Here is a 14,917-nt window from a genome sequence, read left to right on the forward strand (position 1 = left end):
CCTAGCTGGAGCTGAGGCTGGGTGTTGGGGACCCCTTAAGTAGGGTAAGGAGGCTGTATGTAAAGTCGGTGGTCCTTGAGGGTCAGATGTATGTCTCAGAAGTACGTTGGGGATGCCCTTCGTGCCAGCTGCAGAGGGCCTCCCATTCCAGGCCAATGTGAGAGTTGCCACGTGCCCGGTGTATGCGTGCGAGGCATGTGGTCACGTGTGCTGGGGGCTGCACGTGAGTGTCTCAGTGTCTCCTCCCCATCACGAGCGTTGGGGGTGGTGGTGAGTCATGGACTCAGCCTTCAGCGCCAACTGTCATGTTCCTTCCCCCCAAATTTCACCCCCCACCCAGCCGTGCACCACCCACCCCCACTCCAAGATCTGTGTCTCTACTTCTCTCTTCCATCCCCCCGCCCTGCTCAGCTCGCTCCCAGAGGGCGGGAGTCTCCCACTTCTGCTGCTCTGCCCTCCAGCTCCCTGCCTCTATGCTTGGGTAACTCTTCTTCCCACCCACTCAGGTCCCCAGGATTTCTTTCTGCATTATGGAGAATTCCCATACTCACCACCCATCCCTTCACCTCCATGGGGGCTATTTCTCTTTCTGGGGGCTTCTCCCTTTCCTCCATGGGCCAGCTGCTCCTGCCTCAGTGGGCTTTCGTGTCCACATTCTGCCTTTGTGGGTTTTCTGGTGTCGGTGGGCATCCCTCCATTTCTTTGACCCTCTTCCGCTTTCCTTGGCCTTCCCCCCCCGTCTCTGTGTCCTGATCCAGTTTCTGTGGGCCTCTCTTCCTGTCCATGGTCTTCTTCTGTCACCATGGACCACTCCCCATGCTTGAGGGGTGCTTGCTGTTCCCACAGGCCTCCCTCCATCTTCCAGGGGAGCTCTCTGTGTCCATGAGCTGCCCTTGTCTCCGAGGTCCTTAGCTTGTCTCTGTGGTCTGCTCCTTGGTCTCGACGGCCCTTGCTTTACTCTGGGCTTTTCCCTGTCCTTGTCCTTGTGGGGTTTGTGGACCTTGGTCCACCTCTGTGGCTCTTGGTGGCTGTCTTGCTCTTTCTCTGCATTTTTCTTCACCTCTGTAGCCCTGTCCCCCAGCTCCATGGCCTTCTCCCCAGGTCTCCCTGACTCTCCCTGTCTCCGTGGATTCCTGCGCCCAAGGGCTGCCTGGGCAGGGCGGTGGCATGGTGTGGTGGAGGCGGTGGCCCGGGGGTGGGCCCTCTGTCCAATGCAGCGACTTCCCCTCATCAGCATTCCCCTCGCAGGGGGCCCCCCCAGTTCAGACCAATACGAGCTCCCCCTCCCCTGGCTCCCATCCTTCCAAACCCTCTCTCTCTCCCTCTCTCTCTCTCTCTCTCTCTCTGCCTGCCTCCCTCCCTTCCTCCTGCCCGCCCTCCTCCTTGTCTCCCTCCCTCCCTCATCTCTCTCCCCCCCGCCCCCCTGCGCTCCAGGACCCAGCGCGGGCGGCAGGCGGGCAGGCAGGCGGCGGCCTCAGAGGGGAGAAGGAGAAGTGGCCGTGGCGGCGGCGGCGGTGGCAGCCAGCAGCAGGGAGGCAGGCCCAGCTGGGAACTCGGGGCCGGCGGCTGCTCCTCGCAGGGGACCAGGAGTCCGTGGCCAGGCCCTCCCGCCGAGGCCCTGCACTGGGCGCCCCCGGGATACCCCACCCTCCTCTGCCTTTTTCCTCCACCTGCTCCTCTCCATCCTCTCCTCCCTCCTCCTCTCCCTCCTCCCCATCTCTCCACCTCTCCAGCCCCCTCGCCTCTCTGGGTCTCCAGGCACCCCATCCTCCCCCGCCCCCAGCATGCTTTCCCGAGGGGGCTGAGGGCTTGAGGACTCCAGGCCCTAGCCTCATCCAGGGCAGGGCCGGGGCTCCAGGGGGGAGGGGGGAAGGGGTGGCCCCCTCCCCCCCCACCAAGCCCTCCCCTCCCCCACTTCTCCTGATGGCCGGCTTCCTTGTCTCCACCCAGTCCTCGCCCCCCGTGGCCCCCCCAGGCCGGCCCGGCTAGGGGAGGGGGCGGGGGCCCTGGCCTGGGCCGGCTTCCCCCTCCCCCGGCTCTGCCTGTGCCCCCTCCCTTGCGTTTTCACCTTCCTCCCTCTTTTCCTCCCTCCTTCCCCTCCATTTGCTCCTTCCCCCTCTCCTCTCTCCCCTTCCCTCCTCCATTTTCTCCTTCCCCCTTCCTCCCCTCCCCGGCCCTCCCTCTCCTCTTCCACCTGTCCTTCTTCCCTGCTCCTGGGGAGCACCCCCGTTTTGGATTAGCTGGGGGCCACCGCCGGAGGCGGGGGAGGGGGCCCTGTGGACTGCCCTCTCCCCCCGCCCCAGCCACACCGCCCAGCGCCAGAGCTTCTCCCCCTTGTCGTTCCTCGGGCCTCGAGGGAGCCCAGCCCTCCATCCCACCAGGATCCGTGAGTGTCTGCAGGGTGGGGGTTGGGCCGGGGCCGGGCCGGGTCCTGGCGGCACTCAGTGCCGCCTCGTGGGGGGCCCCACATTCCCCGGCTCCCCAGACCGGCAAATACCCTCCCCCACCAGGGGCCTGCCCTGTGCCCTCCATCTCCCAGCCTCCTTTCCCCTCGGCCTTTCCTCACCCCTTCTTCTGGGTACCCAGCTCAGCTTGCCCCCCAGCCCCCAGGTGCTGGGCCCCTGAGGGGCTGTCTGGCTCTTACTTGCGGTCTCACTCCTTCTCCGGGACTCCTGGCTGGTCTCCGCCCCTGCTTGCTCCAGCCTCGGTCCCGGGATGACCGGCTCTGCTCTCTCTCTCTCTCTTCTTTGCTCTCAGCCTCATCCTCTCTGCCTGCCATGGGCCCCATCCCAGCTGGTCTCTATCTCCTGGAAATGTCTTTCTGTGTCTGAATCTCCATTGCATGTGTCTCTTGGACCTGTCTCTGACTCTGTCCAACTTCTTTCTCGTTGCCGTTAGCTCAGCCCTTTCTTGGTGTGTCTCTGTTGATCTCTCTGTCTCCCTCTCCTCCCTCTGTCTCTCCTCTCGCTCTTTGGGAGGAGGCCATGCTTGGTCTAGCCCTCTCTCCACTGCCCTCTGTCCCCTGTTTGCTTTGCCTGTGCCTCTGCTCACCTGTCTGCCTCCCTCTCCAACTCTGGGCTTGGGGGCTGTCTTCCTTCTCTTACTTTTCTGCTTTCTTGCCCCGGATCCACTCCTCTTCCTGTCTCCTCCATCCCTCACTCCTTAGCCACCGGCCCCCTCCCTGGTCCACTTTGTCTTTTCCGTGGTGACCCCCCCACCATTCTCTCTTCCCACTTCTTCATTCCCCAACCTTGCCTTTGGTTCCCATTCCTCCCCTCCCCTCGGGGCTTGCGGCCTCTGGGACCGACCCCCGCTTTCAAGGCACTCTGAGTGGGTGCAGCTCTATGTGGACTTGCCCCCCTTGTGTGGGAGCTTGTTCTGTCCCCTGCCTGTGCCCCTGCAGGTCACTCACTCTTCCTCCTTCCTCCCACCTTTTCCCTCCTTTCCTCTCACTTCTCCTCTCTCCTAGTTCGGGAGTCTGCCTCTCGATCACGTGTCTGTCCCACTTGTCCCTTTTTCTTCCCTACAGAAGCTGTGTGGCTCTCGTAGCCCTCCCCGTCTCTTTCATTCTGCCCAGCCCTCCTTTCCGGAGCTTTGCGGTTCCTGGCCTGGGCACAGTTCTTGTGCCTGTGCACCGCTTTGCCCTCCCTCTCACCCCACGTGCCCCCTGGCCCTTGTGATATCCCTCCCTTGCCCACTTGTCCGCCTGCCTCCCCTGGCAGGGCCCTTGCTGCTCACTCAGCTGCTGTGTTTCCATCTTTATCTGGCTTTGCCTGAGTCTCTGGGCCTGTGGGGCTCGGGTCGAATTCCCTGCCCCTCCTCTCTCACTCTCACGCTCTCTGTCTTGTCTCTGCCCCTTTTTGGTGTCTCACTTCTAGGTGATGTCTGTCCTTCTTTCTCATTTAGCCCCAGTTACTTCCTTTTGGTTTGTCTGTCTTTGTATCTGTGCCTTCCTGCACCTCTGTGTCCATCTGCTGCCCCTAGCCCTGTCCCTGGACTGTCTCTTTCGGCTCCCACCAGTGTCTGCCACCTGCGGGTCCCTGCCCTTCTGGCCCTTGTCTCTTGGTCTGTCTTTCTATCCTCTAGACTCTGCTTCCTGATTTGCCCCCAGAAGCCCCTGGCGTCTCAGGATGACCCCCTCACTCCTGCCTCTCGCCTGGCCCCGCCCTCCACATCCCTCCCCCTGTGAGTTCTCCATCTGGTTCTCCCTGCTTCCCTTGCTCCTCCACCCTTGGCAGGCCTTCATCATAGATGCAGATTCCTGTCCACAGGCCCCAGGCTGTCCAGCAGGCCTTCCCACCCCCAGCCTGTCTCTCCCAGAGGTCCTGAGAGAGAGGGATCTGCTCAAGGTCACCTGGGAGTTGGCGGCAGAGCAGGGACCGATGGGGTCTCCTGTGGCCCTGGCCTAGGTTTCTCTGGCTACAAGGGACAATCTGAAGTGTTGCATTGTGCCTCTGCCTCCATTAGTAGGTTTCATTCTCCCATCTCACCAGCTTAAGCCCTCCTTCCATGGAGTGAGAGCGGTGTGGGGAGCCCCCCAGGCTCACCTCAGAGCACTCCAGACCTCTCAGTAACACTCTCCCATGGAAACCCAAGTGTCCCTTCCCTTGGGGACACGGCCCTTGGCCAGGGGGCACCGTGCATCGGGCCAAAGTCATCCCTGCTCAGTAGTCACCCTGTAGAAGGCCGGGGCACCTGGAGCAATTGTGGGGAGCAAAGAGTGATTGTCTCCCCCTAGTCTTCAGCTCCCTAGAGTAGGGTGGGGGGCACAGTTTGGCCCCCGCTTAGGCAGACAGCGCACCCCCTGCTTTATTCACCCTTCCCATCCCGCTCTCTGGCAGCATCTCAAGTGGGTTTGTGTCCTCTCTCCATTCTGTCTTTCTGGTCTCTTCTGGGTCCCTCTTGTGTCTTGATTTCCCTCTCTTCTGCCTGCCTGCTCTCTTCCTCCTCCTGCCCTTTCTTTCTCCATCTCCGAGTCTCCCTGTCTTCCTGTCTCTTCCCTCTTTCTCTTTCCTAGTCCTGTCCTCATCTCCCTGTAACTCTCCTCTGTTTCTCCCCATTGCTGTCCCCATTCTCTTGTCTTCATATCATCTTTCTCTTCTCTTATATTTTGGCCTATTTTCCCTTTCTCCTTTCCTGAGCCTCTTCGTATTTCTCCCATCTCCAGCCTCTCTTCCTTTTTCTGTCTCTCTGCTTCCCCCCTTCTCTCTCTTTATTCTTTTTTAGGCCCTTAGGTGCTTTGGACCTGTCCATCTGTCTCCATCTGTGTGTCTCCATGTGTCTTTCTCTTCCCAAGTTTCCTAACTCCCGGATACTCTCCCCTCCAGACCCCGGATGTCCAGGCCTCTCCCTGTGGGATTGTGGGAACCAGGGATGGCAGGAAGGTGGCAAGTGAGGCCTGGGATGGGGTTGCCTAGCAACCACTGCATCCTCTCCAGCCGGTTTCTGTTGCCTAGTAACGGCTGCCTGCCCAGAGACAGGGGTGGAACTGGGTGGGGGGTGGCACTTCCTGGTTTCCTATTGGGGTGGAGATGGCCCCTGGAATTCGCTCTTACCTGAGATCCTTTTCATGCCTCCCTCCCATTTTGGTAGCTCTAGCAGTGCCTCTCCCACTCAGTGCCTGAGTGCTGTGAGCTTCTCCCCACTAGTGCTTCTCTGAGTCTCAGCTCCCCGCCCAGCCATGCCTTCAGTATTGTCAGCTCTAATGAGGGCAGGGCCCTTCAGAGCTCAGCAACAGCGTCTCAGGCTCTGTGGCCACCCCCCCACGCAGCAGTCCGCAGAGGGGCGCCGAGGCCCCCATCTCGGCCATCTTCCCATGGTCTCCCTGCAGGTGGCGAGTGGGGGCCGCGGCAGCTGCGTCCCCATGAGGAGGGGAGGAAGATGCCGGCTGAGCTGCTGCTGCTGCTGATTGTTGCCCTCGCCAGCCCCAGCTGCCAGGTGCTCTCATCACTGCGCATGGGTGAGGCCCTGCAGCCCCCGCCCCTGCCTCCTCACAGACCCTCCCACTGGGCTCTGGGGCCCTTCTCCGGGCATGCTCGTCCCCCAGGACCCAGGGATCCGGGCCTCAGCCCCGCAGCCCCCAGCGCATTCCTCCCCCGGACCCAGGGGTCTGGATCCCAGCTCTCTCCAACCTCAGATCCAGGAGTCTGGACCCCTGACCCCATCTCCAGCCCTACCTCAGAGCCAAGGAGTCCAGGAGCCCAGCCCTTCCTCCCGCTGGACCCAGGAGTGTGGTCCCCAACTCCTGTGTCCCCTCAGCTGCCATCCTGGACGACCAGACAGTGTGTGGCCGTGGTGAACGTCTGGCCCTGGCCCTGGCCCGGGAGCAGATCAATGGGATCATCGAGGTCCCAGCCAAGGCCCGCGTGGAAGTAGACATCTTCGAGCTGCAGCGGGACAGCCAGTACGAGACCACGGACACCAGTGAGCAGGGCCACGGGGGGCGTGGGGTGAGGCGGGGCAGGCTGGTGGCCCCCAATTCATTCCGCGGCCCTGGCCGCCTCAGCGTCCCATGTTCTCTTCTAGCTCCATCTGCCCCTTCCTTCATGTCTGCGCTGCCTTCTCCTTCCCAGAGATGGTGCTGCTGGGCGTGGGGTGGTGGGGAGAGCGCCAGTGCCGGTGCTGCCCTGGAGGAGCTGAGGGCCTCGTCTGAAAGATAAGCTTCACGGCTGGCTGGGGACACTTAGCCCCCAGAGCTAAGTAATGAGGGGCCCAGGCAGTGAGGGCAGGGGGCCTCAGGGGCAGGGACAGAGAAGGTGCTCTGGAGAAGACTAAACTGAAGCTGAGCTCTGAACTATGAGCAGGATATAGAGAGGTGTTGCTCAAGGTATACCCCGTGGAACACAACCAGCCCTAATAGTAGGGGAGCATAATTCTGCTGAATACTCACAGACTGAATGAATGTCCCTTGAACAGACATGCTGGGGACATGCTGCCTTCAAACGTGTTTTAGGCAGATTTCTTTCCTGCAGACCTTATCAGAGCCTTTGTTATGTTCATGTGTGTTTCAGATCACTGAGTGGGAGAATGGAGTCCGATATTTCCTGGACTTTTTTTTGACTAGTGTGGCACAGAACGTAAATGGAGAGATTGGGTTGGAGGATGTGGAGGCAGATGGTGTTCCAGGCATGTGCTTGTAGTCTGGAGCTGGGGCGGAGGGGAGGGCTGAGTATTTGGAACTAAGGAACACGATGTGGCGTTGTACCCATCCTGAGCACCTGGACTCAGGACACGTTTGGGGGGATCGTGAGAGACTTCTGGACCGGAGTGTGACTGGGCAGTGGGAGGTGAGGCTGGGCAGATTGACAGGCCAGCTCGAGGAGGCCTCTAGTTCAGGCTGAAAGATGCCACCTTCACCGGCAAGCAGTGGGGAGTCATTGATGGGTTTGGAGCAGGGAGCTGGTGAAAGTGGAATCTGGAAGCTAGATTTGGTGGCTGGAGAGGAGGCTGGTGCATGCCCGAGTTGACAGCCCTAAAGTAGGACAGGAGAGAAGGGGTCGAAGAGAAGGGGACAGATATGAGAAAATTTGGGGACAAAAAAGAGACAGGATTTGGTGACTAATTGGCCATTAGGAGGAAGATTGAAGAGAAGAGCCATTTCCAGGCATTTAGTGTGTGTAGATGCTGGGACCCTTCCCAACATGGAAGGCATGGAAGGAGTAAGTTTGGAGGAAGATGAGACGTTTAGCTACGATGCTTTTAGTTGGATGGCAGAAACCCAACTCGGGCTGCCTTAAGGAAAAAAGAGAACTTATCCGCTCTTGTTACTAAAAGGTCTAAAGATTAATATCAGGCTTGGCTGGATCCAGGTACTCAAATGATATCCCAGGATTGTTTCAGGCATGGCTTAATACAGGTGCTCAAATGATGTTCCAGGAACCTTTGTGTCTTCATATCTGGGTCCTGCTTTCCTCTAAATTGGTTTCATTTTCGGGAATGCCCTCCCCAGCCAGTAGCAAGATGGCCTCAACTGCTCAAAACTTTACATCTCACCAGTTTAGCAAACCCAGTGATAATTTTAGCAGAGGACCTGGGGAAGGCTCTCAATGGCCTAGTTTGAGTCTGTCCCCATCTCTGAACTGATCCCTGTGGCCAGGACGATGTGGTCCTTTGATCCTGGGTCAGGTATCAGTCAATTCTGGGAACCGTGTGGTTCCCTGAGGAAAAGTTAGAGTTCTGCCATGGGGGTGGGTGCTGGACAGATGAAAACAAAGGCTCCCATCCACCTCCCAGTCTTGAGACACACACATGTTTAGGGGGAAAGAAAATGAAAGAAAGAGGAGCAAGTAAATGCAACAGAGGAATGGTGTTTGGGGTGTAGAGTATAGAGGGGACCTTGGCAGTGGGTTCAGGGTAGAGGAGGTGATGGACGGCACCTTAGGTTGTGCGTGGTTAAAACGGTTGAGAAAGACAAAGGCTGAGAAACCAGGCACTGGATTTGTACCCAGAGGGAGGTCCTTGGTGTTTCTTTTTCTTTTCTTTCTTTTGTTTTTGGTGTCTAGTTCTAAGATGAACCAATCAGGTGATCTCAGTGTATTTATTTGTTTATTTATTTATTTATTTAAAATTTTTATTTATTTTTGGCTGGGTTGGGTCTTCATTGCTGCATGTGGGCTTTCTCTAGCTGTGGCAAGGGGGGTGTGTTACTCTTTGTTGCAGTGCACGGGCTTCTCATTGTGATGTCTTCTTTTGCTGCAGAGCAGAGGCTCTAGGCACATGGGCTTCCGTAGTTGTGGCATGTAGGCTCAATAGTTGTGGCTCATGGACTCTAGAGCGCAGGCTCTGTAGTTGTGGCGCACGGGCTTAGTTGCTCCACGGCAAATAGGATCTTCCCGGACCAGGGATTGAACCTGTGTCCCCTGCATTGGCAGGCGGATTCTTAATCACTGCGCCACCAGGGAAGTCCTCCTTGGTGTTTCCTCTTCGTCTCTTCCTTTGCTTCTCTCTTGGTCTGACCCGGTCCTCTGTTACCATGTCTCCCTGTCCACCTCTGTCTTATGTCCCCCTCCTCTTGTCCCCTGCGGGGGGCCGGGTCAGGGATTAGGCCCCTGGGTCCCCAGGTGGTGGAGGAGGATCAGGCAGCTCCCCACGGAGTGTCGGGTTTCCTCCTGGGCCAGGGCAGTTCCCTGAGGGTGGGGACAGAGAGGAGGAAGAGGGTCCCTGAATCTGCGGTCTCTTCCCACCCCTTCCAGTGTGTCAGATCCTGCCCAAGGGGGTCGTGTCTGTCCTGGGGCCCTCCTCCAGCCCTGCGTCTGCTTCCACCGTGAGCCATATCTGTGGGGAGAAGGAGGTGAGGCGGGAGCACGGGCTGGGATGGAGGGGCGGGTCCCTGGAGGCGAGGGCTGGGGAGGGCGGAGAGGATGGAAGCAAAGGTCCTTCTCTGTTCAGATCCCCCACATCAAGGTGGGTCCCGAAGAGACGCCCCGCCTTCAGTACCTTCGCTTCGCGTCTGTCAGCCTGTACCCCAGTAACGAGGACGTCAGCCTGGCAGTCTCACGGATCCTCAAGTCCTTCAACTACCCCTCGGCCAGCCTCATCTGTGCCAAGGCCGAGTGTGAGGGAGGAGAACTGTTTTTTATTTAATTTTGTTTTTTTGGCCACACCGCGCGGCTTGTGGGATCCTACTTCCCCTACCAGGGATTGAACCTGGGCGCTCAGCAGTGAGCGCGTGGAGTCCTAACCACTGGCCCACCAGGGAATTCCCATGAGGGAGGAGAGCTGGATGCTTTGTCTTCTATTCCCGCGAACTCCCCTTCCCAAGAGATCTAGTTTCCCTCAGTCATGATGACCCCCTGGTTGTAAGGCCTGGGGAATCCAGACACAGGCTGTGCTAGTCCCCACCATCCCTTCCCCTGTAGGAACCCAGACCTCTGGTTCTACAGACCGCCCCTCTCCCCCTAAAAGAGACCATAGATAGTGACTAAGCACGTGCTCAGAGCAGGGCCCCTGCTGAGTCCCGGTGGTCCAGCAGTGAACAGCACTAGGCGTGGTCCCTGGCTTCCCGGAGCTCTGGGGCCACTGGGCGACACGGCGGTTGTGATGCAGAGTGATGCAAGCTCTCAGGAGTTGAGCGGGGTGATCCTACCTGAGTCTGGGAGGTTCAGAGCCTGCCTCCTAGAGAAAGGGAACTCTAAGTTGGACCTGAAGGGTGGGGAGGAGTTGAGGTGGGTGAGTAGAGAGGGAGCATGTACCGAGCAGAGGGCAGGGCACAGGCGAGGCCCAGGGAGGCTCAGAGATGCTCCCAGTGTGGCAGCAGGGAAGCGGGAGCCGGGGACGGGATACGATCACTCAGGGCCTTGTGTTTTATCCTGAAGACAATGGGGGCCCTGGAAAGTACCCACACTGGGCAGGGGAATGTGTTGCAGGAAGAGCTCTTTGGGCTCTTTGGCTGCAGCGTAGAGAGTGGATTTGGAGACTCCGTACCACAAGATGTGGCAGGGAGAGCAGCTAGAGGCGGGAGGGGTGGTCCTGGTTAGGGCTCAGGGGGAGGCAGGGGGACGGAGGGGCCAGAATGGATTTGAGGAGGGTTGTGAGAGAAGGGAGAGGGTGGGGTCATGGATGATGACCAGGTCCTGCCCGAGGAAGAAGGGACAGTCAGTTCAGGGCCACATGTTGGGTTTGAGGTGTCTTTGAGACATTCAAGTGGCGATGTCTGGGAGGCTGGTGGGCTTGTGGGTGTGCACTTGGAGAGAGCGAGGTGCGGGCTCAGTCACCTCCAGGAGAAATTCCTATTCCGTGCACACCTGCTGTGGTCCAGACATTGTTTTTGGTATTAGGGACATGGCAGTACATGAGCCAGGCCCTTGTCAAACCTAATGAGAGGACCCAGGCAATGGGCGTAGATAAGATGTTTTATAGTCAGGAGTATTGAGTCTTGTGGACAAATAGAGGAGGAAAACGGGAATCAGGAGAGCTGGAGTAAGGGGGTGCAATTTGAAACGGAATGGTGGGCGTGGGCCTCATTGAGGAGGTGGCATTTGAGTAAAGATCTGAAGGTGGTGAGGGAGGGAGCCATGTGGGGATCTGGAGAGGAGCGTTCCAGGCAGAGGGAACAGCCAGCACAGAGGCCACAGGGTGTGTGTGTGTGTGACAGCAAGGAGGCCAGCGTGACCAGAGCCGAGTGAGGGAGAGAGGAGGAGATGAGGTCAGGGACGTAAGGAGGCGAGTGGGTAGATGGAGTGGGGCCTGGGAGGCTGTGAGGACTTTGGCCTTCACTCTGAACCAACGAGAAGCCGTTGGAGGGTTTGGAGCAGAGCAGGACACATCTGCTTTATAGCAGCAGTTCTGGCTGCTGTGTAGGGAACAGACTCTCCGGGGGCAGGCATGGCTGTTGTCACAGGCAGGAGATGGCAGTGGCTCCGGCCAGGGCCGTGATGGGGGCACGGTGCCACAGGGTGTGTTTTGAAAGTAGAACCTAAGTGGATTGGTCGTGATTGTGAGAGACGGACAGGAGGCCAGGCTGCCATCAAGGGTTTTGGCCTGAGCACCTGGCCGGCTGGAGTCTGTTCACTGACCTGGCGAGACGTGGTGGTTTGGCGAGGAGAGCAGATTGCAGCTCTGCACGTATGAGGTGTGTGACACCTGCCCAGTAAGGGCAGAAAGGTGGCAGGAGACAGGCGTCTGGAGGTCAGGGGAGGTCTTGGTTGAGATTTCAATTGGAGAGGACCCGAGCATCAGGCCCCTGGGCCCAGCACCCCAAGAGAGCCAGCTGCACTCCGGACAGCCACCCCACATCCTGAGTGAGCCCTCGTCCTCTCCCCAGCTACCCCGTGCCAGGGAGCGGGGAGCGGCTGCCCTGAGTCCAGGCACGTGGAAGGGCTGTAACCCAGGGCCTCACCCCTCCCTCAGGCCTGCTGCGATTGGAGGAACTGGTGCGCAGCTTCCTCATCTCCAAGGAGACGCTGTCGGTGAGGATGCTGGACGACAGCCAGGACCCCACGCCGCTGCTCAAGGAGATCCGCGATGACAAAGTGTCCACCATCATCATCGACGCCAACGCATCCATCTCCCACCTCATTCTCCGTAAGGTGGGCCCCCCGCCCCGTCTCTGATTTCCCTACGGGGTCAGGAGCAGAAACACGGGGCGACAGAGCAAGTCAGCCAAGGCCCATGGGCCTCAGGGGTCACGTGGTGGTCCGGAGCCCCGCTTCCTACGTGCAAACACTGACCAGGAAGTTTTGTCTCTCAGCTCAGCTGCTTCCCGCCTGCAGCCCTGGCTGGACCCTGGACAGTCGCCTCCCCTCTCTGTGAATACTTGCTACCTCAGTGGGGTGCGTGAGGGTTAGCAAGTGGGGAAGCACACGGACAGCCCCTGGCCCAGAGTAAATGCAAGCGTAGTGGGAGCAGCCTGTCATCTTTCCTGAGTGCCTGTCCTGCTCTGTGTTGGCGCGTTTGCATGTCTTCTTTAATTTGGCTCTTGAGACTTCCCTGGCGGTCCGGTGGTTAGGACTCCGAGCAGGGGGCCCAGGTTTGATCCCTGGTCGGGGAACTAGGATCCCACAAGCCTCACGGCGTGGCCAAAAAAAAAAAGAAGATAATTTGGCTCTCACCCCACCCTGCAGAGCAGGTGTGATACCATTTTGTGGATGAAGAAGCAGGGGTTCTGGGGGGAATGAACTGACTCAAGGGCACCCAGGAGGGACCAGCACAGGACCTTCCCCCATGGGTCCTCCACATGCCATCCACTGGTGACCCACATTCACTAATCCCTCATTGTTTCTTGCTCTTAATTTTTCCTCATAATCTAATCTGTGTTATTTATTGTTCTCCAGTTTTTAAAAATTAAAACCGTATGTCATTGCTGATGATAGCTTACAGGAAAACGTGTGGACAGAATCCACGGGGCTCTTGAGGCTTAGAGAAAAGATTTCGGGCTCTGGAGGCAGACAAGGCAGGCCTGGGCTGGGGTCCCAGCCCCTCCTGTGTGAGCCAGGTGACCAGTGGTCACTTTCCTCTCGAGCCTGCACTATTCTGTCCTTGAATGGGCTGTAGCCTACGTGATGACAGCTCCTGCCATGCAGCTGGTGCGAGCTGGTGCCGCTTCAGGTTCTACTGATCATAGCAGGACAGAACTGGGCACTTCTGGCATGGAGACATCTTCTAGCTTTGTTCTCTTCTAGGACAAAGAAGGGGGACTTGAAACATGAATCTTGGGATTTATTTTTATTTATTTATTTTTGGCCACATTGCATGGCATGCAGGATCTTAGTTCCCTGACCAGGGATTGAACCCGTGCCCCCTACAGTGGACACATGGAGTTCTAACCACTGGACCACCAAGGAAGTCCCAAACCTTGAGATTTAAATTGACTTCCTTTCATGGCAAAGTGCTTTTAAAGATTGCAGGGGGTAGTTTTTCTGACCTGTGGCCAGGCTGAGCCCTACATATTAGCAGCCCAAACTTGGCTCTAGGGCAACCTGGGGGTTAAGGTTAATGTTACCCTCCCCCTGCCCTGTTTCTGAGGTGTCCCTTTGCCTAACTGTCTCCAGAAGGTAGTCTTCTAAGTGGCCTAAAGAGGGAGGTGAGCACTTGTGGGTGTCATCCTCTCCTCTAGCAAAATCTTCATCCCACCTGCGGCACCTGTCACCCTGCGGGACATGAGTGACCAAGGTCTCCCCCTGCCCCCACACATCTCCTTTTCCCAGTCTCTCTGTCTCTGGATGTCTCTTACTGTTTCTCATGGGGTGTCTCCTCCTCGCAAGGCCTGTCTCTAAATCTCTCTTGCTCTCTTGGCTTCTCCCCATTTCTGCCTCCTGTGTTCTCCAGGCCTCGGAGCTGGGAATGACCTCAGCGTTTTACAAGTACATCCTTACCACCATGGTGCGTACACCCCCTCGCAGCCCCCACCTGCCTCTGCAACATCTGCCCCACTTTGGCCCAGCCCCAGCCTCACCCCCTCTTCTCGGTCCCAGGACTTCCCCATCCTGCACCTGGACGGGATCGTGGAGGACTCCTCCAACATCCTGGGCTTCTCCATGTTCAACACCTCACACCCCTTCTATCCTGAGTTTGTGCGCAGCCTCAACATGTCCTGGAGGGAGAACTGTGAAGCCAGCACCTACCCCGGCCCCGCGGTGAGCTCGCGCCCTCGCCCCCAGCACACAGGCACCCTGCACACAGACATTTCTGAGACCCCTTCTGGCCGGTCGTGCTCAGAAGCCTCTGGTGCCCCACTCACTTTCTGAGTACATCCACGAGGCCTCACAGCGTGGCCCTGAGCTAAGCCTGACCTGTTTCTTCCTCTCCACCTCCCAAGCCACTGCAGCCACATGGGTCTCCTCCAGGCGCTGCCCCAGCACATGTGCACCTCAGGGCCTTTGCACTTGCTCTTCCTGCTGCTTTGCATGCACTTCCCCAGGGAACTAGCAATTTGCTCCCTCCTCTCCAAGTTACGGCTCAAATGTCCCTGTATTTAAAAAATGGCACTATTTAGCCTCCTTCCTTGCCAGATTTTTCTCTATAGCATCTGTCTTTGCTTGTCTGATCACCAAGTGGCTTGCTCTGTGTTTTGCTTAGATGTATGTACAGATATGTAGGTTGTAAGTGCTATGAGGGCAGGGGTTTCTGTGTGTTTTGTTCACCATTGTATCCCCAGCACTTAAAACCACCTGGCCCAGAGTAGGTATCCAATAATATGTGTTGAATAAATGCAAACATACAAAAGACGCATATTTATGTGTATTTGTTCACAAACATCTAGCCAAGATACCGAGACACTCCTACGTGTTCAGAAACTCACAACAGACACTGAGCCCTGCAGTCAGGCGTGTGCGTGCAGGGCCATCACACACATACACAGATAGAAGCACATTCATCCGCACCCCGCACCTACCTACACAACACGGATATTCAGACCTTCACCCCACCCCTCTGAGACACGCTGTCCCAGACGCGTGCCCCGCGTTGGCAGTCACAGCTT

At 57.8% G+C, this 14,917-nt stretch overlaps 1 protein-coding gene across 1 annotated transcript in view; it reads left to right on the forward strand.

Annotated features, from left to right (window-relative positions):
• Positions 1–2,122: 2,122 nt before the first annotated feature.
• Positions 2,123–14,917, forward strand: part of GRIK5 (glutamate ionotropic receptor kainate type subunit 5) — a 55,979-nt gene continuing 43,184 nt past the window's right edge. The window contains exons 1-8 of the mRNA XM_057712802.1: positions 2,123–2,386; positions 5,831–5,959; positions 6,259–6,423; positions 9,192–9,289; positions 9,388–9,553; positions 11,848–12,026; positions 13,765–13,818; positions 13,911–14,072. Coding sequence (XP_057568785.1) covers positions 5,881–5,959; positions 6,259–6,423; positions 9,192–9,289; positions 9,388–9,553; positions 11,848–12,026; positions 13,765–13,818; positions 13,911–14,072 — 903 coding nt within the window. The 5' untranslated portion in view covers positions 2,123–2,386; positions 5,831–5,880. The remainder of the gene's footprint in view (positions 2,387–5,830; positions 5,960–6,258; positions 6,424–9,191; positions 9,290–9,387; positions 9,554–11,847; positions 12,027–13,764; positions 13,819–13,910; positions 14,073–14,917) is intronic.

The sequence above is a fragment of the Hippopotamus amphibius genome, chromosome 16 (assembly GCF_030028045.1).
Source record: "Hippopotamus amphibius kiboko isolate mHipAmp2 chromosome 16, mHipAmp2.hap2, whole genome shotgun sequence".
NCBI classification, from domain to species: Eukaryota; Metazoa; Chordata; class Mammalia; order Artiodactyla; family Hippopotamidae; genus Hippopotamus; species Hippopotamus amphibius.